The sequence below is a fragment of the Castor canadensis genome, chromosome 8, assembly GCF_047511655.1.
Source record: "Castor canadensis chromosome 8, mCasCan1.hap1v2, whole genome shotgun sequence".
Classification (NCBI taxonomy): domain Eukaryota; kingdom Metazoa; phylum Chordata; class Mammalia; order Rodentia; family Castoridae; genus Castor; species Castor canadensis.
Window position 1 is genome coordinate 148,275,630 of NC_133393.1, and position 23,645 is coordinate 148,299,274.

Here is a 23,645-nt window from a genome sequence, read left to right on the forward strand (position 1 = left end):
CTGCTGCTTCTGTCAGCTTTGGAGAAGGCAGGGAAGCTCTCCAAGAGCAGAATGAATCTATCCACGATCTTTCTGAAGGCTGCTGTCAGCCAGACCCTGGGCTTAGCTCCCGACTCAACCATACACCCAAGGAGATTCTGGGAACAGACAGGCAGAACAGTGACAATTACAATCAAGTGTCATGGCACTGGAAGCGTGTATTAACCTAGTTAGGGGTGGGTCATTGAATAGACCCTGATGTGTGGATGGGGAGCGGTTGGTAAAGGAAAGCTTCCCAGAGGAGGTGATGCCTAAGGGAGTCTCCAGGAGTTGGCCAGGTGAAAAAGTTGAAAGGAAAAAAAATTGCCTAGGAGACCACCTATGCAAATGCCAGGAACAAAAGGTCTGGGGCAGTGGGGAACAGTAGTTGAACCTCAAAGGTAAGGTTTTTTCCAACTGCAGCAACTATTGGGGTGTGTGTGTTGGGAGGGGGAGGCGGTGTAAACATCCTCAGAGCCTTCTCTGATATTGGTCGACAGTCTCAGAATTGCGATATCTTAGGTCCCTACACTTTAAACAACTGACTTCTCAAAAGACCTGCAGTTTCCTTCAGATCAGAAGTCCCGTTCCCCAAGAAGGAGACTCAGGCAGCTGGGTCACCCAATGATCACCTTGGGCGACTGGCCAGCAACCAAACAATGCCCAGGCCCTACCAAAACATTAAATCAGAATCTCTGGGTTCCAGCCGTGCATCCGTATTTTGAGAAAGCGTATCAAAAGTCATCGAACTCTACGCATAAGATCCACTCAACTTACTGTATGTAAGTTAAACCGGAAAAAAAAAAAAAAGTTTCCTGGGAGACTCTACAGAACAACCAGCGTGGAGGACCACAACCCTAGACCAAGCCCCAGCGCCACCAAGGCACCACGTGCCTCTTGCCCTATCACGTGTCTCAGGACTTTGCTCGGAACCGGAGCGTGCAGGGTTCAGAGAGCAAGGCCATTTGACCCAAAGATAACATCTGCCCTCATCTCTTTTCGTCCTAGCAACCACCTCTGCTAAGCTTTTGATTGGCTGGGGACGCGGGACTATTCGCTCCGCGTTTTCTCTTCATAGCTCCTCATTAGTTCAAAAGAACGCCAGTCTCCCAGCCGCCCGCCACTCTAAGAGGCTAGGCGGAGTGGAAACTTGGCGGCTACTGGCCCAGAAGAACAAGAGGGCGGGGCTAAGGGCCCAGACTGGTTCTTCATTGGTCCTCTCTCCTCGCGCGGCGTGGCTCCGCCCTCTGGCCCTTCCGGCGCTGTGCCGATTGGCTCGGGCGCGCAGTGCCCGGGGAGGAAGAGCGGTGCGGGCGTGCGAGCGGCCAGCCGGCTGCATGGCGCGCTGCGAGCGGCTACGCGGCGCTGCCCTGCGCGACGTGCTGGGCCGGACGCAGGGGGTCCTGTTCGACTGTGACGGGGTGTTGTGGAACGGCGATCGTATCGTACCGGGCGCTCCGGAGCTGCTGGAACGGCTGGCGCGGGCTGGCAAGGCGACGCTGTTCGTGAGCAACAACAGCCGGCGCGCGCGGCCCGAGCTGGCCCTCCGCTTCGCGCGCCTGGGCTTCGGGGGGCTGCGCGCCGAGCAGCTCTTCAGCTCCGCGGTGTGCGCCGCGCGCCTGCTGCGCCAGCGCCTGCCCGGGCCGCCGGACGCGCCGGGAGCCGTGTTCGTGCTGGGCGGCGAGGGGCTGCGCGCCGAGCTGCGCGCCGCGGGGCTGCGCCTGGCGGGGGACCTGGGCGAGGACCCCGGCGCGGCTCCGCGCGTGCGCGCAGTGCTCGTGGGTTACGACGAGCACTTCTCCTTCGCCAAGCTGAGCGAGGCGTGCGCGCACCTGCGCGACCCCGACTGCCTGCTCGTGGCCACCGACCGCGACCCTTGGCACCCGCTCAGCGACGGCAGCCGGACCCCCGGTGAGCTTGGAACTGGGTGGAGGGGCGACCTGCGCCTTCGCCCCCACGCTTGGGGCGGAGGGTGGGGGATGCAGGTGGAACAGGATTGATGCGAGGGAGGCCCCCACACGCAGCAAGAGTCCAGGGTGCTTTCGTGTCCGATTCTGCCAAGTCCTGCAGCTGCCACCTGTGAGGGGCCGCGGTGAGGCCCCCGATTGGCCCAGGAGCACACTGAAGCCCTCTGTGGCTCAGAGTTGCAGGCTGAATTCTGGGCTCCCGACTTCCAGAACTGACCTCCTGCCATTTTGCCCTACCCAGGTTGGAAAGTGGAAGGGCGGTCCTCCAGAGGAGGGTTGGAACAGCATCGGAGGCAGGTGGAGTTTGATAGAGTGCCAGCTTGCTGTGTAGCGTGTTGGGTTACATAAGCTCCAAGCATCTCTGCTGGGCACAGGGAATTACCCATCATACCAGTGTCGCTCCAGGGACAGTGATGAAGGACAGTGCCTCCTGGCGAACTTGTAGCCCTCCCGTGCTTAGAGAGCGGCACCAAACACCTCAATGCCTGTTCTTACTTCGTTTCCAAATAACTCAGGAGATGGGAGTATTGTCTCATTTCCCTCCTTTGTGTGTGTGTGTCTCTATCATTTTTTTTTCTTTTTTTTGTTTCTCTCTCTCTCTCTCTCTCTCTCTCTCTCTCTCTCTCTCTCTCTCTGGATTGGAACTCAGGGCCTTGCACTTACTAGGCAGACTCTCTACCACTGGAGCCATGTCTCCAGTCCAGTATTATCCCATTTCCCATTTAAAGAAAGTGAGGCTTTAAGAAAAGAAAAAATGAGGTTAGGCCAGATGAAGTGGCGCACATCTGTAATCCCAGCTACTTGGGAGTCAGATTGGGAGGATTGAGGTTAGAGGCCAGCAAAGGCAAAAAAGTTGTCAAGGCTCCCATCTCAATAAACAAGCTGGGCATGGTGGTTTGTGCCTGTAATCACAGCTAGTGAAAGGCCTTAGGTAGGAGGATCACAGTCTGAGGCTGGCCCAGGGAGAAATATCAGACTATCCAAAAAATACCTTGACGCACAAAGGTATGGCATGGCTCACATGGTAGAGTACCTACCTAGCAAGCACGAGGCTCTGGGTTAAACCCCAGTACCACCAAAAAACTGAGGCTGAGAGAGAAGTGAGCTGCCTAAGGGTCCACAGCGAGGCAGGGGAATCTGAATTTGACTTGTGACGCACGCGCGCGCGCGCACACACACACACACACACACACACATTCCGTTTCCAGGGCACCCTCGGCTGCCATTATCTTGGGTATCCAGCCCTGCAAGGAAGGCAGACCCAGGTGGGGGCCCCACCATCCCAGTGTTTAAGTTAAGCGAGACCTGGAGACAGCAGAGGCTGACGGGCCATGATGAGTGTGTGTGGACAGGTCCATACCTCAGCCAGTAGGCAGGGCACGGACACATCTTCATCACCCCTCTCTCCTGGTGCCATGGCTCAGACAGTCATTGATCCCAAATCTTGGGGGCCAGGATGGTACTGAGGTGAAGTAAACACATGATGTGCAGTGAGGGTCTGGGAAGGCTTCCTGGAGGAGACGTGTTACAGCGAATAGGAGAACAAGGAGTGTTAGGATGGGGTGGAGGGAAGGACTCGTGTGGACCCGTCCTGGCTCTGCCTGGGACCTACTTGCCACTTGACAGCGTCAGTCTCAAGGGAGGGCTGTGGTCGGTGCTAGGGCTGCAACAGCTCCTACCTGCCCTCAGGCTAAGAAGGGAGGTATTCCCTGGAGACGTCAAAGCTCAGCTGGGGTGGGGCGGAGAGCATCCCCAGAACTGGGGAGAGGCCAGGCCCTGCCCACAACCGCACCCAGGCCTCTGTAGGAACCCAGGCTCCAAAGGGCTCCACACCCACCTGTCTGTGTCCACCTGCTCTGCTGGTCACTCCCACCACCTCAAGGGGGAGGCAGAGGCTTACATCCAGCGCAGCAGTGCTGTTTGGGCCCAGCTGAGTGATGCAGCTTTCAAAAAGTGGTATAAAAAATAACAAAGCCTCCCCCACCATGTAAAATCTGAAATGATGCAAATCTCCCACCCCAGACGTCCCTTCCCCCTCCCAGGAGGGCCTCCTCAGCATTTATCTTGTTGTCAGTGGCAGCCAGGAGCTGGCAGACAGAAATGCCCGACAGAAAATGCCCACTGACTTAGATACATCATCACGCAAGTAGCAGCCTCAGAGGTCCCTGTGTTCACAGGGACCCTGCGGGGACGCTTGCCCCAGGGTAGGGAGCTTCACTGTGTTGACCGCTCTGTCTTCAGTGTCTAGCTTGTAGCTGGGCCATAGCAGTAAATCTTAGGCGAATGAAGAAAGTAGGACATGGGGCCCAGGAGTGTCAGCTATGCCCTGGCCACTCTTTTTCGGAAAAAGCCGACAGCATTGGGCCTTTCCCAAGCTGAGAAAAATATTTTGGGGTGACTCAGTGAAGTCCTTCCCATTCTGAGTGGAATCTCCAAGAGGGAGGCAGTGGTTCTTCCCTACCCAGTTCTGAAGAAAACCACATGGACTGGGAGTGTGGCTCAGTATGCATTAGTCCCTGGGTTCCATCCACAGCACTCAGAACAAAAGCAGCAGGTTCTGGGAACTTGTTCAGAAAAAACCTGCCAGTGGTGTTGCTGTGGGCCAGCCTAGAAGCCCAGGTTCTGGCCTGCCTCTGCCCTGATCATGTCTTGCTGAGGAAGTTTATTTACTTATTTTTCTTTACTGAGTTTTTTGTTGTCCCTTCCACTTTTTCTCTGTGCCTTTGGCTTAACTGAGTGAAACGTCACTGGCTGTGAGAAGGCAGAGGCCCAGAGCGTTTTGTGTCAGGCCCAAAGTACTGAGAAATGTTTACTAGCAGGGAGAGGCTTGATTTATAACATGGACTGATTTCTGGTGTAAACACTCCCACTGTTGCTGATTTGGATGCTATGCGAGGTCCCTGAATGCGTAGTGGACACCTTCCAGTGGGATTTCCACTGTCACAGGTGTCAGTAACCTCATCTGCAGAGATAATCGTAAAATGTGGTATGACCGTTAGAAAGCGATGAGTTTTGAGGACATGTTATCTTTGTTTTAAGCAATTTACTTAGTTGTGCGTTCCTAAATTGACTTTTTTTTTTAAAGGATACAGGTAATTGAACCTGGGACCTGTGCATGCTGGGCAAGTGCTACAGCACTGGGCCACACCCCCAGCCCTTTTGTTTTTACTTTGTTTTTTGAGACAGTCTCCCTAACTTTGCCCAGGCTCGCCTTGAGCTCTTGGTCCTCCTGCCTCTGCCTCCCAATTAGCTGATACTGTGCCTGGTCACATAAGCTGACCTTTTTTTTTTTTTTTTTCTTTGCAGTGCTGGGGCTTGAACTCAGGACCTTCACCTTGAGCCACTCCATCAGCTGTTTTTTGTGATAGGTTTTTTCAAGATAAACCCTATTTGCCCGGGTTGGCTTAGAACCACGATCCTCCTGATCTCTGCCTCCTGAGTAGCTAGGATTACAGGCGTGAGCCATCAGCGCCCGGCCCGTAAGCTGACTTTCATTAGCAGCTTCATTTAACAACCAGCTCACGAAATTCCTGAAAAGGCAACCGTCCTCACTGCTGAGCCAATATAAGCGTCTGAATCAGTGCAAGCCAGCCCAACCCACGACCAGGTCAGACCCACTTGAACGAGTGTCCTTTCACTGCCCCTGAGAAAGCTGTGCACATTCGGGCAAGTTACTTAAATGTCACGGGGCCTCAGCTTTCTCATCTGTCAAAGGGGCTTCCAGGAGTGCCCCTGACAGTTTAGAATGTGCTGGTAAACAGCAGTTCTCCTCACCATCATCTGGTCAGGGACATCAGTGTGAAGGCAGGGTGTTTTGGCACAAAGCGTGCCTGTGGGAAGGCACAGTGGCTTCATTGTGCTGGCGGGACAGCACTGGGGTGGGAGGCAGGCCTTTTTCCAAACAGGCCTCCCATTGTTAGAATTTGGGCTCCTTCCACAGTTTGGCCTGTGATGGTTCCTGTGGCCACAGACATCTTACAGCATGTAGCTTTTTGTCTGCAGTTGGAATTCTGTCCTTGGATCACTTTCCCTGTGGAGGCTCACTGGATCAGAGGTCCTGTGTTTCTGTGCCCTGCTCCATTCCTGGTGGGCTGTGCCAGTTTCCCATGCCAGGAGCACAGCTTCTTGGAGCAGTAAGCTCAACTGCTGTTTGCTAAGTGCTTGCCTCCACAGTGTCCCCTTGGGGGACCCATTTTGCCTTAGGTCCAGGGAAAGTCAGGTCGAGTGACTTGCTCAAAGGCATACAACCACCAAGTAAAATAGTGAACCTCAGACAAGCTGATTGAGGCAGCCCTTATTTTTATTTCTTTTGGCAGTACAGGGGCTTGAGCTGAGGGCTCGCAGTTGCTAGGCAGGTGCTCTGGTACTTGAGTCAGTGCCTCCAGCCCCTAAAGCAGCCCTGTTTACATTCAGTGATTCATTGAGTCTTTACAGGGCTTAGAGGAGGTAAGTAGCGTGGATACCTTCATTAGAGATGGGGGGACTGAGGAACAGAGCAAGTAACTAGCCTGTCCAAGAACAGTGGTGATGGTGTCTGAATGCAGGCATCTAGTGGCGAGGTCTGCGTCATCTAGCAGCACACAGAGACCTGGAAGCAGGCCTCTGACGCGGGGCCTTGCTGTTGGATATGCCAGGCCCAGCTCCTACCCTCTTGCTGACCGAGTGTTCCCTCCCTACAGGCACCGGGAGCCTGGCCGCTGCGGTGGAGATAGCCTCGGGTCGCCAGGCCCTGGTGGTGGGCAAGCCCAGCCCTTACATGTTCGAGTGTATCACAGAGCACTTCAGCGTGGACCCGACCCGCACACTCATGGTGGGTGACCGCCTGGAAACCGACATCCTCTTTGGCCACCACTGTGGCATGATCACCATGCTCACACTCACAGGCGTCTCCCGCCTGGAGGAGGCCCAGGCCTACCTGGCAGCAGGCCAGCACGACCTTGTGCCCCATTACTATGTGGAGAGCGTTGCGGACTTGATGGAGGGGCTGGAGGACTGAGCCCACCTGAGCTGCAGCTGAGCCCCTCTCTTCCCACCCCTCATCCCCATAGACAGAGGCCATGGGTCGTGGTTTTGTGAGTGCACCACAAGCACTCTGGGGCCTCGGTTTCTTTACCCTGGTGGGGTGGGACCCAGTGAAGGTTTGAGGGCAGTTTCAGAAGCTGCCCATGCAGCTTGAAGGTTCCCCTGGCCTGACCCAGCCAGGTGGCCTCATTTCCTGCCCTGTTACCATCCCTCCTTGGATGTGGGCTTTGATGCCAACTGAAGATTCCGCCAACCCTGAGCACTTGATCTCCACCCCTCCCTGGGGCCTCTAGAGCCCTGCCCACCCTCCAGTCCTGCCTTTGGGCTCCTGTTGGCCAATCAGAGATCTAGGTAACCACAGCCCATTATTGTCCCAAGTGGACCCCTGGAAGGCTGAGTGACAGTGACTTACTGATGTACCCTGAGTGGACCAAATATCCTAAGGAACAATGACCCTTATGTGTGCTGGAGCCCCAGTGCACCAATCAGAAGTTAAGTAACATGGGCCTTGTATGTCCTAGGTCCTGAGTGGACCCATCAGGATGCCAAGTAACAATGACCCACTGGTCTCTTAGATCTCAAATAGAACAATCCAGAAGTCCAAGAGACAGTGACCTGTTGACAATCTGCATCTCACTGGATCAGCCAGGGGTCCAGATTTCAGTCAATAAGGAGGGCCCAAGTAGGAAGACACCCCTCCTCCACATAGCTCATGGTCTTGGGGCTGCTGTGGAGAGCCCTGCCCCTCCCATCACAGTACCTGCCCTGTGTTGATGGTGGCCAAAGCTTGGAAGGGGGTTTTTGTGCCCTCCCCCGTGTGGTCAGTGTTTTATGTGCCACCTCTCCCCCATGCCCAGCTATTTATTTATTTATTTATTATTGTGTGCCAGTGCCCGTGGGTGTGGAGCTGGGCCTTCCTGCCACCATGCCCCTGTTGTAATCAGTCCTCTTGAGCTTAATAAAGTGCCGGTGGGAGTGTCTGTGTGTCCCAGTCTGTGGCCGGGAGGGAGAAGAGCCCCTTCAGGAGCCTGGAACTGGCCTCCCATGACCTTGTCATTATATATCCTGGTTCCAGAGTGTTCTCCATGTGCAGAAATACCTTGACTCAATGCACTTAATTCATCACTGACTCCTTATATTCCAATCTCAGTCCTTTAGAAAAACCAGCAAGTTTGTTATCCAGCTTGGATTTTCTGGTGGTACCGGGGATTTGAACTCAGGGCCTCATACTTGCTAGGCAGGTGCTCTACCACTTGAGCCACTCTGCCAGCCCTGTGTTACCCATCTTAAAAACAGGAGCAGATGTGATGTTAAGGCCTGGGGGCACAGCTTCATGGTAGACTGCTTTCCTGCATGTGAGAGGACCTGGGTTCCATCCCAGCACCATAAAGAAGTGTACTCGCTTGCCAAGGGCACACAGTTGTATGGTGATTTAAACCTGGGTTGACTTGAGGTCACAGTCCCATCTTTGGAGAGAAAGGACAGGAGAGTGCAGGATGAAATCCCCACCCTTCAGAAGCTCTGCTGAGATGTTCTTGAGGTCATCCACCTGGGGAACTGCTGGTGAATGTCGCCAAAGGCCAGCCCTGAAGGCCCAAGAACCTTGAGGAAGTGCAGAATCCGCTCTAGGCCTTTCTGGCTCGCTCACCACTTGTTTCACTAGCTGCTTTCCACTCTGCTTCTCTGTCATCTGCAGAGGTTGGCACTTGGAGGGCTGGGAGGTCCTCTCTAGTGTGGCTCCATTTGGGAAGAGGGTGGGCTCAGCAACCCTGGCTACTTCATGAAGTCAGAGCACAGAGAGTGCTTCTGTCTGTGAGGAACTCAGCTCAACTTGACTGAGGCATAACAGAGTCACTGGCTGCCCCTACTATGTGCTCTGGTACCTGCTAGGCACTCCCCTCACTTCTGCCTCCCAGTGGATACCTCCCACCCATCCAACTTCCCAAGGCAGATTTTCATTGACCTGGCTTGGGTCACAACCCCACCTGGAAACCTGTACCCAAAGGGATGGGACACAGTGGTTGGCATCCCTGGCCCCACCTTGGACCTCACAGATATTTGCTACCTTCCTCCTTGCCAACAGAATCCTGATGTCCTTCAGGACAGCATATGGAGGCATGTGAGACATTCTAGGCCCCAAGCAGTAAATTTTTTTTTTTTCACTACTGAGGTTTAAATTCATCTTGAACCACTCCACCAACTCCACCAGCCCTTTTTTGTGAAGGGGTTTTTTGAGATAGGGTCTCTTGAACTATTTGCCCAGGCTGGCTTCGAACCACAGTCCTGGTCACTGCCTCCTCAGTGGCTAGGATTACAGGCAGTGTATCTTAATTGATTTAAAGCTTGAGTCTAAACCAATCATGGTTACTTGTCTCCTGGTCACTGCCCTACCCATGGTTATGTGATACTCTTCTGACTGCTGAGACATCAGCCTTTTATGTCTGCTGGGAACTTCTGGTAAGGCTTACCTCACTTTAAAAGAACATGGAGTAGCAGGGTGCCAGTGGCTCACACCTGTAATCCCAGCTACTCAGGAGGCAGAGATCAGGATGATCGCTGTTCAAAGCCAGCCCAGGCAAATGGTTCACAAGTCCCTATCTTGAAAATACATAACACAAAAAAGGGCTGGCAGAGTGGCCATAGTGTATTCCCTGAGTTCAAACCCCACAAACAAAGAAAATAAAAAAATACAGAGGGGCTTATTCTTCTGGGGTTTGGATATGATGCTAGAAGCTGTTGCAGTTGCAGCCATTCTGTGATTATGAGGTGTGATCTAGCATGTGACTCTGCTTTGCGATTTGGCTACAGGTGGCAGAGCAGAAAGATGGGAGGAATTTGTTGGGGTCTCCTGAAACTTTTAATTTAGAACAGTTTCAAACTAACAGAAAAAAAAGTATAAGAATGATACTATGTCCTCTGGTGGATTCACCAGTTGTTAGTATTTCCAATTTGCTTAGTAGCTCTTTATATGTATTTAACTGAACCATTTAAAAAAAGCATGTTACCAATAACACAGTTTACTCCCCAATCATTCAGCTAGTGTCTCCTAAGCAAGGATCAGTGACACAGCTTTTATTCATTACCCTAGGACCAGATCTTGGATGACTTCATTGAACCACTAATTCATCTGCCACCAGAACTGTGTAGCTCCAGACTTCTTGCCATGCGAAAGCTTCCTTGATTTTAAAGCACATTCCCTTGAGGTTTCCAGTTCTTGAAGCCACAAACTCTCCTGGTATACAGGCCTCACGCACACAGAAAACATTAAGAAACACGTACATCTCATCTGAAAGATACGTTTATTCTCAATCATGGATGTGACCATGGGTGAGGCTGGAGAGGTGTGAGGCAGCCATTTTTTGGTATAGAAGCAGGAGATGAAACCTACACAGGAGTTCAAGGTCAGATTAGGCATACTTTCCCTTGAGAATTCGCCAGTACTGCTACTTCCTTAATTTTTCACATTACATAGCATTACCTGCTCCTTAAAAATCAGACTGCAGGACTGGGGCATGGCTCGGGGTAGAGCACCTGCCCAGCAAACACCAAGCCCTGAGTTCAAACTCCAGTACCAGAAAAGAGAAACTAGACTGCAGTTTCTTTGAAGGATGAATCATTCCTCACTCTCCCACCCCTTCTGCCTTCAGATCTATCTGTGCCGGGTGGTCATGGTAGAGTCAAGTAGCCCACCACCCATTTGGCTCTCCACCTGCTGTATATGACACATTTCAGGATTTCTCTGAGAACTTTATCCAAATTCAGGAGAGCAGGCTATTCCTAAAGATCTCAGACAGCTCGTGGCTATTCTGTAATTAAACCGTACTTCAAAAAATGAAGTAGTGGCTGGATGCTGGTGACTCACGCCTGTAACCCTAGCTACTTGGGAGGCTGACATTGAGAGGATTGTGGTTCAAGGCCAGCTTGGGCAAATAGTTTGAGAGATCCCCATCTCCAAAATAACCAGAGTAAAATGGACTGGAGGTGTGGCTCAAGCAGTAGGGCACCAGCTTTGCAAGTGTGAAGCCCTGAGTTCAAACCCTAGTTCCACCAAAAAAACAAAAAAAAAGTAACAGTCATATTTAAAACTAAATGAAAGCCAAACATAAGAGTGCTTCGAAACTTGTGAAAGTACAGCTTGTGGAAAAAAAGACATATAGAGATGAGAGAGAGAGAGAGAGAGAGAGAGAATCTCGCTATGTGTAGCCCAGGCTGGTCTTGAATGCAAGATCTTCCTGACTCTGCCTCCGGAATGCTTGGATTACAGACATTCACCATCATGTCTGGTGATACATTTTTTTGGCAGTACTAGGGTTTGAACTTGGGGCCTCTTGCTTGCCTAGCAAGCAGGTTACCACTTAAGCCACAACCCCACCCACCCCCTTTTTTTTTTTGCTGTAGTTATTTTTCAGATAGCAACTTGAGAGTTTTTGTCCCAATCAATCTTAGACCTTGATCCTCCTACCTACAGCCTCCCACATAGCTGGGTGGCAGGCATGCACCACCATTCCCAGCTTACTTGTTGAGACAGGGTCTTGCTAATTTTTTGCCCAGATTGGTTTTGAACCACTATCCTGATCTCTGCCTTGCAAGTATCTGGGATTTACAGGTGTGAGCCACCCTATCTAGCCCTATTTTTAAAGGCACTTTTTTGGTTTTGTTTCAGACATGATTTGGCTATCAGATCTAACTATGGCTAACTGACCTCCTGGAATACTGAAACAATTCCAAACTAAGAAAAACCCAACCTACAAACTTGTTTTCAAATGTAATGAGTTAATGAGTTTTTACGACTAGCTGAGTTAATATCTCATTAACTTTGAGCACACTAAACATTTATTCATTTCAATTTGGCAGTTTGAGATTTTGGTTTTTTGGTTTTTTTGGGTTTTTTTGCAGCACTGGGGCTTGAATTCAGGGCTTCATACTTGCTAGGCTTGAGTAATTCCACCAACCCTTTTTTTGTGTGATGGTTTTTTTTTGAGATAGGGTCTCAGGAACTATTTGCCCAGGGCTGGCTTTGAACCTTGATCTTCCTGATCTCTGCCTCCTGAGTAGATCTAGTTACAGGTGTGAGCCACCTGCACCCGACAGCAGTTTGAGTATTTTGGAGCCAATACATTTTTTTCTTCAAGTCCCAAATATTTTCTGAGTTTTTAAAAATCTCTTGGGCTAGCAGAGTGGCTAAAGTGATACAGCACTTGCCTAGCAAGGCCTGAGTTCAAACCCCAGTGCCACACACACACACAAAATAGTCTTGCTTCCTGTGAGCCTGTAATTATTTCAAAATAAAATGTTAAAAAAGAAAAAAGTAGGACCAGGTGCAGTGGCTCAAATCTATAATCTCATCTACTTAGGAGGCAGAGATTGGGAGGATTGATGTTTGAAACCAGCCCAGTGAAATCTCCATCTCAACCAATAACTGGCAAAAACAAGAGACCTATCCCAAAAATAACTAAAGCAAAAAGGACTGGAGAGTGGCTCAAGTGGTAGAGGGCCTGCCTATAGCAAACATGAGACCCTTAGTTCAAACCCCAGTACCACCCACAAAAAAATCAAAAAAGGTAAAATTCCATGGCTGACCCCTGGAGGGTTAATGACCAAAAAGGGCTGGACCCCACCCCAACCTTATCTGAGAGGAGGTCTTGACTGGAAGGGGCAAACCCCAGGTGGGAGACAAACCTGAAACCCACTGTAGGGGGATAGGGCTATCTGGGCAGGTAGACCAACACGGGTAACAAGTGGGGAGGTAGAAATGAGACAGCCAGTTAAGTGGAGGACAGGCTGCAGCACAAACTGGTCAGAAAGTGCCTGAAGTGGGGGGGGGGTATCCCCCACTGTCCTCCCACCCTCCCTGGAGCAGTTACAGAGGTCCAGGGCTCCAGGACCCCATTGTTTTCTTTGGATCAGCAGAGAGGGTTTGGGCTGCAGCTCCTGGTGTGCGCATAGACAAGTGACCCCGTTTCTGGATGGTTTCTACATCATGCAACTGCATCACTAAATGGGGAGCTTCTAAGGCAGGGGGTGTGGATGGCGCCCCATGGGCCACTGCCCTCCCTAGCAGGGCCAGCTGCAGGAGGCGAAGCCTCCTTGGGCAGGGTGGGAGACATGCTGGCCTGGGTAGCCTGTCTTGTCAGGGAAGGAGCCAAGGTCCATCTGCAAGATGAAGGAATTCCAGAGAGCTCATAGCCTCTGTTGGGAAAGGTAGGCAGTGAGGGGAGCCCCGGGGTGGGGGCTTGGCCTTAGAGAATGGAGGAAAACTTCCTTACACATCACACAGATAATCCTCCAAGCAGTTGGGGAGTGAGGGAATGACTTCACTGCCATCTTCCAGCCAGAGGCTGGAGGATCAGTGGGCGCCACTGCAGGAGGCCCTGAGGACTTGGGGGAGGGGACACAAGGCACCTTGTCCCTGCCTGCCCCCACTCTGAAAACCAGAGTACTTGTTGTCAGGGATACTGGGAGCCTGGAGACTCCGCACAGCGGCTGAGGCAAGGACCAGTGCTAGGAGAGGAGTCCTTGCAGAGGCAGAGGGGCTGCCAAGGCCCCAGGAAGGCACATTCAGCCTGGGAAAAGGGAGTAGAGGGAGGTCAAAACCTGATACCCAGGGCTGGAGGTGAGGCTCACGTGTGGAGCACCTGACTAGCAAGTCTGAGGCCCTGAGTTAAAAAAAAAAAAAGTGATCACTTACTCAGTACTGCAGATCCAAGTTCCCACCCTGTACTACCATCTGAGGGGAACAAGATTTCACCTGCCCCCACACCCATTTGCAGATGGGGAGACTGAGGCAAGCAGGAGGTGAGGCATGCCAGGATGCCCTGGAAGGCAGGTGGCAGAACCTGAGTCCCCAGTGCCCAGTGAGGGCCTTTCGGGGGACCTGACCCCTATTCAGTGCTACCACACTGGCAGCCTAGGCAGGCAATCCTGAAGACATAACATTCCCTCCACCCCACTCCCCACTCCCAGGCACACACCTCCTGGTGCTGGGCTCCCTGTCCAGGTCAGGACAATGAGAAGTGGCTCCTTGGCCTGCAGCGCCTCTGGTTCTTGTGTAGGACTCCGACCAAAATACCCATTCCTTTGGTTTTTTCTCTTCTATTTTGCTTTTTTTTTTTTTTTCCTGAAATATCCGTTCCTAATGTGGCACAGGGGCGTGCCCAAGGGAAAGACCAGGAGCTGGGCCGGGCCCCGCCCACCCCTCCTATGATTGAGCTTTGGGGAGGCCTCCACAGGAAAAAGTGAAGCTGCTGTGGTTGGTTTGCCGCTGCGACCCAGAGAAGGAAGAGGGCTCACGGGTGCAGCCCAGCCCCTCTACACACTCCCTCCTCATCCTGTGCCAGGCCAGGGTGGGTTTCAGTCATCTGGAGGAAGGAGCTGGGGGTGGGGAGGGGCTGAGCTAGGGAGGAGGGGAGGCCAGAGTAGGTCTGCTGGCCTGGTCTCCAGATGTGAGTCACTCCTAGCCCACATCTTCCTCCCCCTTCGTGCTGGCAGCTTCTGAAGGAGGGGTGGCCATCTGGAGCCCCTTTGCCCTAGCAAGCCCCTCGCCTTGCCTAGTGCTCCCCATGGCCTTCTTTCCACCTAGTTTCTAAGTGTGAGGTGACACCCATCCAGCCAACCTTCAACTCTTGCTACAGTGATTTTTCTCTACAGTCCAAATCTGGCCTCAGTACCAACCCACCTACAATCTTCTATGGCTCCCCAGCATCGTTGGCTGAAACAATGCCCAACCCCTTTACCTAGTCCATGAGGCGCTTCATGATCCAGGCACTGCTGCCTTCCCAGCCTCACCCTCTGTCTTTCTCCTGCCTCCCCAGATGCCGTTCCCCAGGCTGCACTTTCTATCTCTGAGCCTCTGCCATGCTGGAACACCAGGCCTTTCTTCAATCCTCCTTCAAGACCCTCCTACTTCAGTCTTCGGTTTCCATCCCCGCAGCACCCCACCACTGTGTTTGCTCATGACTTCCCAAGAACCATCCCACTGCTATTTCTCAATTAGGTCCAAGGTCAGATTCCGCCCCAACCGTAGGCTCCTTAAGAGTGGGGACTGGGAGGGGTTTATCTTTGAATCCTCTGAGGCCAGCTCAGAACCAGGCACATAGCAGGTTTTCAGGAAGGCTGTGTCTGACCTCAGAAGGAGAGATGTAAAGAAGGAAGTAGAGCCGGGCACCGGTGTCTCGCATTTGTAATCCCAGCTACTCAGGAGGCAGAGATCAGGAAGATCACAGTTCAAAGCCAGCCCAAGCAAGTAGTTTGAGAGACCCCCATCTCGAAAAATCCCATCACAAAAAAGGGCTGGTGGAGTGGCTCTGAGTTCAAATCCCTATACTGCCAGAAAAAAAAAATGACGTCAGGGTGCACAGAGAGGGGAACCCAGCCACCCAGGCCTGACACTCTCAGACAGGCCGGAGGCTGTCAGGCCCCGGCTGAGAATCCAACAGGCCTTCCAGGAGGGTGAAGCCCGAGGTGCACGCCAAGGCCGCAGCCTCAGGCCTGGCACCCGGCCCGGTCTTTCTTTAGCCCTGGTGCTCCCAGCAGTCACAGCCCCGGCTTCCGGGGGCGGCCCAGGCGGGGGCCGGGTGGGGCCAGGGCTTTATGGTAACGGGTGCTCAGCCGTCTGCAGAGGCCCACAGCGGTTGCCACCCCCTGGCCCTGCCAGGCTGTAGCGTCTCCTCCACCAGCTGATTCCCTGAAGGACTGTGCGCCCCTCAGCCATCCTCCCTGAGCACCCCCGAGCTCTGCCTGCTGGCCCCAGGCCCTTTCCCCGCCAACTCTGAACCTAGCTCATCCTTAAACTATTTTCCATTTGCTTCCCCAATCTCTGCCACAGCACAACTTTTTTTTTTTTTTTGGTAGGGGGAGAGGCATGAAGGAGGACAGAGGCGGAGCTTAGGGCCTGGGGGAGTGGGTAGGAAGGAGGGAGGGGCTCGCTGCTCTGATTGGTCACCGCTGCTCCAGCACTGCCGTCAAAATTCCATTTGACTCCGCCTCCCGTGGCCCCCATCCCCGTCCTGACTTGCAATTGGCTCAGTTTCCAGGGGGCGGGACTCACCGGGTCTGGTCCTCTTAAAAGGGTGGGAGCGGCCTGGGCTCATCTCCACTGGTGTCTTCAGACGGCTGGTGCAGCGGTTCCTGGGAACATCCTCTTGGCCTCAGTCATGGCTTGTGTGAGTGTGGGACCCCTACTCCAAGGACTAGGAGATAGGCTCCCGGAAGCAGATGGGGAGAGCCGGGCAGTTCAGGAGCTGAGTGCTAGTCTCAGCTGTGTGGCCTTGGACAAGTGCCTTTTCTTTTCCCATCCTCAGTGCTCACATCTGTAAAATGGGGGTGGGTTGTCAAGGCCTTCTCTGGTATAAGAACTTTCTGGATTCCTCCAAGGTCTGACAATAGTTTTCTGCCAAGGCCCAACATTCTGCCACTGAGAAGTTGGAGTAAGAAGGGTGTGGCCAAGGGGGGGGGGGAGGTGGGTGGGAGGGACACACTAAGGGCCAGGGCACTGTCCCTTCCCCCTCGTCCATTCTAGAGAGCCTCCTGTCCCATCCCCCCTGCAGCTGTCCGCAGTCACAGGGCCAGGGCCTAATCACCCTCTGCTCCAGAGAGCTCTAAAGAGTGGGCAGGACCTGCGAGAGGCTGCCTGCCACAGCCTGCCTGGATTAGGAGGTGGAGGGCAGTTCTGTTCAGGTGGGAGTTGGGGGAATTCCCCCCACGCTAACTGGGGGCTGGGGGGGGAAGGGAGGGGGAGGAGGCAAGGATCTTTTGCAGGCCCCTAGGGAAAGGGTTCAAGTTTGTGGCAGAAGGAACCACTCACACCAGTTAACTCTTGCCCACCTGCCCCAGCAGGCATCAGTGCCCACCAGTGCCCTGTGTGCACCCGGTCCTGCTCGGTCCTGTTAGCCCTGTCCGCAGCCCTGACCTTTGGCTGCTCTCCCTTCTGCAGAGGAGCATGGCCAGTTTCCTCAGACTTTCTCCAGCCACTGCACCCTTCTGCAGAGAGCAGCTTGAAGGGGGCAGGGGAGGTCGCTGCTGCCCCTGGCCACTTGAGGCTGACTCATTCCGAGCCTGATCCTCTCCATCTGCTAAATGAGGCAATGGGGTGTGGCACCTACCTCCAAGGCCACTCTCGTGTCCAGATTCCCAAGCCAATGTCAAATCTTCTAGAGCCCACATGTTTCAGACTGAAACACACTCCGTGGGGTAGCAGGACTTTCTCAAGACGACACAAGAGAATCAGAGGCTAGAACTTGCACCCTGTCCTGTCCCCCAGGCTTCCCCTTGGCCTGGTCGGAGGACCCAGGGTGGGAACAGCCCCACTCCCACCCTCAATCACCCCAGGTCACTGCAGGCAGCAGAGGGCACGTCCTCCTAACCCAGCTGGGCGGGTCTTGTCTGCACAGGGTCTGGTCGCCAGCAACCTGAATCTCAAACCTGGGGAGTGTCTCAGAGTGCGGGGCGAGGTGGCCCCCGATGCCAAGAGGTGAGGTGCCACTTGTGGGGTGGCAGGCGACAGGGGCAGGGCTGGGAGGCCGAGGGTCCAGTTGGGCGGGTGGGTTGGGTGTGGCCGGTGGCAGCCCACTTCTCCCCAGCCTGGAGGGGGTTAATGGCCAGCTGCCCGATGCTGCGTTTTCTGGATGAGTCACTTCCTCGCTGGGTCTGGGCGCCCCCGCCATGGGCACCCCCTCCCTCTTTGCTGTGCCTCTTAAACTAAAACAGCTGCTGCCTCCCCAGCTACCTTGGCCTGCCCCCTCCCCTTCCGGCTCTGGGCGGGGTCTGCCCAGTGGTGAAGCTGGGACGAGAGTGGTGTCATCCGCTCTGTCCCTCTGAGAACCATGGGTGCTATCTTGGTCCTTCGGTCCAGCGCTCATCATTCATTCAGCCAGCTGGCCCATTTTGTCAGCAGCCATATGACCTTGGACAACCAATCTCACTGAGCCTCAGTTTCTTAATCAATAAACAGGGGAGGAGGTTGTGATGTGGAGGAAGTAAGAGGCAGGGTCAGGGGTGAAGATGGTGACCAGCTGATCATAAAAGCTGCCCACTCTCATTTCATTCTTACCAAGCCCTCACAGATAAGATTGTACGTTATTATTACTATTACTATTATTGTTTGTGGTGCTGGGGTTTGAACTCAGGGCTTTGAGCCACTCCACTAGCCCTACTTTTGTGATGGGTTTTTTTTTTTAGATAGGGTCTAGCTTCGAACTGTGATCCTCCTGGTCTCTGCCTCCTGAATAGCTAGGATTACAGATGTGAGCCACCAGCACCCAGCTTAACAAATGTATTATTATTATTATTATTTGTTCATTTGCCCCACAATTGATCATCTACTCTGTGCCCTGCTCCATGCTGGCCTCCAAGATAGGACACTTGCCCTCCCAGAGGTCACCTTTGGAGGGAATCCCCAACCTTGACCAATGGGGCTTGGACCCAAACTAATGTCTTTGAGAGTCTTGGGCTGTCAACATAGCAAGACCTTCTTGTGCTGGCTCCATTGTACAGATGAGGAAACTGAAGCCCAGAGAGGGGCAAGGAATAGCTCAAGGTCACACAGTAAGTAGGTGGCAGGATCAGAACTAGAATCCAGGTTTCTGGTCACCCTGTTGACTGAGCACCAGCAAGGTGCATTAATGATGCTCTGTGTGGCAGACTGGCTAGCCTTGGCGGCCTAGAGCCGGCTGAGCTGGCCTCAAGTGCACCTGTTACTCTAGCTTTGTGCTGAACCTCGGCAAAGACAGCAACAACCTGTGCCTACACTTCAACCCTCGCTTCAATGCCCACGGGGATGCCAACACCATTGTGTGCAACAGCAAGGATGGCGGAGCCTGGGGGGCCGAGCACCGGGAGCCTGCTTTCCCCTTCCAGCCTGGGAGCATCGTGGAGGTGGGCAGGGCCCTGGGTGGGCTGGCTTTAGTGACCAGAGACCTGGGCACCCCACCATTCTCCCCCTCCCTGGCTGTGTGATCCCCTGTGTCATCCCCTCTGGCCTCACCCATGACCCAGGAATGTCCTCTTTGTCACATAAGGGAAGGGCTCTGGGAGGGCCCAGCTCATTGGCATTCTCTGCCCCCAGGTGTGCATCTCCTTTGACCAGGCTGACCTGACCATCAAGCTGCCAGATGGACACGAATTCAAGTTCCCTAACCGCCTCAACATGGAGGCCATCAACTACATGGCAGCCGATGGTGACTTCAAGATCAAGTGTGTGGCCTTTGAGTGAAGCCAGCAGTGGTCATGACCCCCAATAAAGGCAGCTGCCCCTGTTCTTTCTGAACCAGCCTTGTACGTGTGTGTTTGTGTGCGCGTGCGTGTTACAGGGCTCCCCACCCAGCCAGGCCATTCCCTCACTTCCATTCATTCCCCCATGTGTCCCTCCTACATCCCAGAAACATATCTTCTGCCCCTGGGTTCCCCAAGCCAAGCAGAGCTCAGCACACAGTAGAGGGCTTGGGGACCACTGAGTAAGTAACAGTCCCATGGTGACAGGAACAGAACAGCGGAAGTGGAGGGAAAAACAACTCAGGCTCTCTCCTTTGTCTTGAGAGCTAGAGAGCTCTTAACTGGGCATGGGGTGTAGGCCTGTAGTCCCAGCTACTCGGGAGGCTGAGGCAGGAGGATCATTTGAACCAAGGAGTTCAGGGCCAACCTGGGCCACATAGCAAGACCCCACCTCAGGGGACATAAGAGAAAGCTCTGGAGTCAAAGGAGGGCTCCTAGCTGTATAGCCTTGTGCTTATTAACTGATCTTTCTCATTCTTGAGCCTCAGTTTATTACTTTGCTTTTTTGTGGTACTGGAGATTGAAATAAGCTAGGCAAGTGCTCTACCACCTAAGCCATGCCCCCAGTCCTTTTCATTTTAGTTTTTCAGATAGGGTCTTGCATTAACTTGGCCTAGGCCAGCCTCAGACAGAGATCCTCCTATTTCTGACTACTGAGTAGCTGAGATTACAGGTGTGCACCATCATGCCCGGTAGGGAATAATACATGTAGCCATGCTAGGGTTGGTAATAAATGAGATGTTTTGTGCAGGAGGCCAAGTCCAGCCCTTGGCACGTGGTAAGCGCCCAGGGGATGGTGGTTTCTCGACTCCGCACTACATTTTGTGATGTTATCTCTCTAATTCGAAGGGAAGGAAATGGGTTCTGAGTGATGAAATGACTCTTCAGGCCCAGCTGAAGGGGGCACCCTGGCTTAGGGACCTCCTGGTATATAACACAAGGGCAGCCAGGCTGGAAGCGGCTGGCTCTGTGGCTCTGGGCAGGTCCCCCACCCAAACAATGGGAGTATGGGCTTGAGTGCCAGCCCTGACGCCTCACTGCCAGCCAGTGACTGTGGTAGGAGGAGCTGGGGGGGACAGGACTAAGTGGGTCCCTGTGGAGAGTCAAGAGGGAGAGGCTGGCCAACTTGAAGCCCTGCCTTCAGGCTCCCAGAGGCCCCCCACTCCCTGCATGCAGCTCTTGCTGGGAGAGCAGAGCAGGTGCCTCACTGGGCCTGAAATGGACCTCCCCAAGCCTCTGCTCCCTGGCTTCCAAAGGCTTCTCCCCCAGACCAGCACAGGCTCTGCTACCTTGGAGAGCAATCCTTAGCCCCTCTCAAACACCCAACCCAAGGGAAGAGATCAGTCAGATGCTTGCTGTGGGTGGTGGGTTTTCCCACAGCCCCTCCTACCTTCCTGGGAGACAGCTGCAGGAACTGAGCCAAAATCCTAGAAGGCTTCAAATCAGAATGTCACTGGGTTCCCCCCAGGCCCCAGGGCACAGTCTCCTGAGGCCTAGTGGGGGTCATTTTTTGGATGGCTGATTCCCATGTTGGTGGAACCACTGGGAGCTGGAGGCCCACCTCTATGAGAGGGTGGAGCACCCAGGCCGGGTCTCCCATGAGCCACACCCAATCTCCATGTTCTTCTGGGGCTCCCAAATGGCATCCAGAAAGCTTTGAAAGCCTGGCTGTGGAGGGGCGCCCTCTGCTGGACATAGGGAAAAGCGTTCTCTAGGCTGTCTCTCCAGGTCCTCAAGTTCATCCATTGATTCTCTCCACACTGGCTGAGTACCCACTATACACCAGAGACTACAACAGGGCAAAGGAGAGTCTTGAGGAAGATAAGGAGAGAGGCCACTGGGCATGGAGTCAGACCTGTGTCTAAATCCCAGCCATGTGCTCTTAGACCAGTTACACATCTCTGAACCTGTTTCTTCAACTGTCAAACTGAGTTAAAGCTGATATCTTCCTGTAGGGTTGTGAGGATTAGCAATGTGTAGAAATGCACCATACTTGGCACCCTATAAAGGTTCTGTAAATGCTGGCTTCCCTCACCCCTTTTAAGACTCAGCGTGTCATGGGAGCCTAGCAAACTGGGTCCAGAGAAGATATTAATACCTCTGTTTCTAAGACCCCTTGAGTATCACCTTCAGCACCTGCTCTTCTTGATTCTGTGACCTCAGACAAGTGACTGCACCTCTCTGGTCCTGTTTTCTCCTCAGTGAAATGGAGGCTATACCTCTCCAGAGATAATCACATTAAGAGCCAAATAAATGGCAGCAGTTGTGATTTTTCTGGCTTAGTACCTTCATCATTTCTGTGTGCCATCCTTTGGGGCACACAGCTGCTCAAAAAATGCAAAAATCATTTCAAGCAAGAATCCAGCCAATAAGGGTGGTAGCTGGTCCCTTGGCCTCTGTCTTGGGGCAAAAGGACCTGAGACTCCTCAGGAAGTTTCAGGGTGGCCCTTGGCTCTATTTTGGGAGCTTTTATAGATGGGTCTCCCTATCCTGCAGGACCAGCAGCTAGGTCTGGGTTGGGTGAGGGCCAATCTTGCAGAGCTCCCCAGGTGAGGTCTTGTCTGGCAGCTGACTCCTTGTGCATTCCCATCCCCGTGCCACCAGAAACCCTGGCAAGTCAGGACCGTGCTGCATGCAGGAGCAGCTGTCAGGGCAGTGGCTCAGGTCCTGCTACTTACTGAGTCCTGACACTGATCAAGTCTCCTTACCTTTCTGAGCTTCCTCATTGGTAAAGCAGGCCTGGAGGCAGTGCCTACCTCCTTCAGGAGGCTCTGAGGCTTGGCACATTCCTCAGCACAGAAGGCTTCTATGTGCCCAGAGGGAAGAGGCCAGGAATGGAGCAGACAAGACAAACAGGTTTCTGGCTTATCAAGCCAGGCAACAGGGCCTTCCCTGCTGATCTACAGCCACTCTGGGTAGGACTGGGAGGTTGGGAAACAGAGCAGGTGGCAGCCCTGAGACCTGGTGCCTGGTACTCAGAGGAGGCAGCCCCAGCTGCAGAAGGCAGCCATCTGGGTATCTTCAGGGGGCATTGCTGCAGCTGGGGCGATGTCTTTACCCAGAGGGAAGGTGCCATGGGTAGCAGTATGGGATGGCCCCTAGGGGGCAGAAGTGAATGATCAGAGGGACAGGTGTCCAGCACCCTAAAGTCATAGCGACGGTGCACTGAGCTATGCAGGTTGAAAAGCAGGACTCACACTTTCAGGACAACTTGTTTCCAGAACCCATCCTGGAATCCCCTAGTGGAATGAATTCAACATTCACCAGGTCGTGTGGCCACTGCATGCTTGGCTCCTTCCAAAACTCATGGTTACTTATGGCAAGCCTGCCATTGGGTATGTTAGCTTCTGGGGGATTGGGCAATCCCTTAGGTCAGCAGCCCAGGGAGCTGGGCAGGGAGGCCAGAGACCCAAGTTCCAGTCCCAGCTTTGCCACAGTCCCTCTCTCTGAAATAACAGAAGATACTTAATACATGTGTGCTTACTTGCTCTCTGGGTTCAATCTCCCCACTTGTCAAAAGAGAGGACTGTGTCCTGAAAGTCTGTTACTCCTCTGATTACCCCGCTGCTCAGCTGGCTCTGAGCTTCCCTCTCCTCCACACTGGAGGAGTCAGCCCTGAGCTCCTGTAGCCTCCTAGCTTCTCGCTGCAGAGGCCTCATTCCTGGCCTGTAAAGATTACTGACCTGGCCAGCCAGTCCTTAAAGTCAAGAGCAGCACCCAACACAGGTCTTGCTGAGATAACATGCCTGCAGGCTTGAGAATGGGGAATTCAGGCAAACACTGAGTCACTAGACTCTCTTCAGGTGTTGTTTCACTGAATGCCTTCACATTGGTGCCCTCATTTTCTTTTTCTTCTTCTTTTTTTTTTCCTTGAACTCAGGGCCTACCCCCTGAGCCTCTCCACTAGCCCCTTTTTTTGTGATGGGTTTTCCAAGATAGGGTCTTGCAAACTATTTGCCTGGGCTGTCTTCAAACCTTGATCCTCCTGATCTTTGCCTCCTGAGTAGCTACGATTACAGGTGTGAGCCACTGGCACACTGCCCTTATTTTCACTAGAAGGCCTGTTACACTCCCTCCCCCTACTTGGGGAAACTGAGGCACCAAGCAGGAGGTGACCTGTGTAACAAATGAGTATGGCATAGTATTTTGTTATACACACTTCATATAACTTACTTATTCCTTACAATTGTAGTCCATGGATCAGCAATATTGAGCATCACCTGAGAACCTTCTAGACATGGAAATTGTGGAGTCCAGCCCACATCTGCTCACTCAGAAGCTCTCGGGTGGGACCCAGTGATGAGGATTTCAGCAAGCCCTCTAGGGGATCTGGTACCCGCCAGAGCTCCAGAATCAGTGTTTACAATTACC

General features: G+C 53.2%; 2 protein-coding genes across 3 annotated transcripts; both read left to right on the forward strand.

Moving 5' to 3' along the window:
- Positions 1-1,318: 1,318 nt before the first annotated feature.
- Pdxp (pyridoxal phosphatase) lies at positions 1,319-16,140 on the forward strand. Of its 2 annotated transcripts, XM_074084452.1 has the most exons (4): positions 1,319-1,929; positions 6,665-6,795; positions 14,819-15,007; positions 15,858-16,140. In XM_074084452.1, the coding sequence occupies exons 1-4, from the start codon at positions 1,356-1,358 to the stop codon at positions 15,981-15,983; spliced, it is 1,020 nt and encodes a 339-aa protein (XP_073940553.1). In that variant the 5' UTR covers positions 1,319-1,355; the 3' UTR covers positions 15,984-16,140. The 2 variants fall into 2 exon arrangements, with proteins under 2 accessions (XP_073940553.1, XP_020018207.2); XM_020162618.2 differs by lacking the exons at positions 14,819-15,007; positions 15,858-16,140 and having other exon boundaries at positions 6,665-7,987.
- On the forward strand, positions 16,081-19,269 carry Lgals1 (galectin 1). Its single transcript, XM_020162609.2, has 4 exons — positions 16,081-16,168; positions 17,396-17,475; positions 18,707-18,878; positions 19,069-19,269. The coding sequence occupies exons 1-4, from the start codon at positions 16,160-16,162 to the stop codon at positions 19,213-19,215; spliced, it is 408 nt and encodes a 135-aa protein (XP_020018198.1). The 5' UTR covers positions 16,081-16,159; the 3' UTR covers positions 19,216-19,269.
- Positions 19,270-23,645: the final 4,376 nt, after the last annotated feature.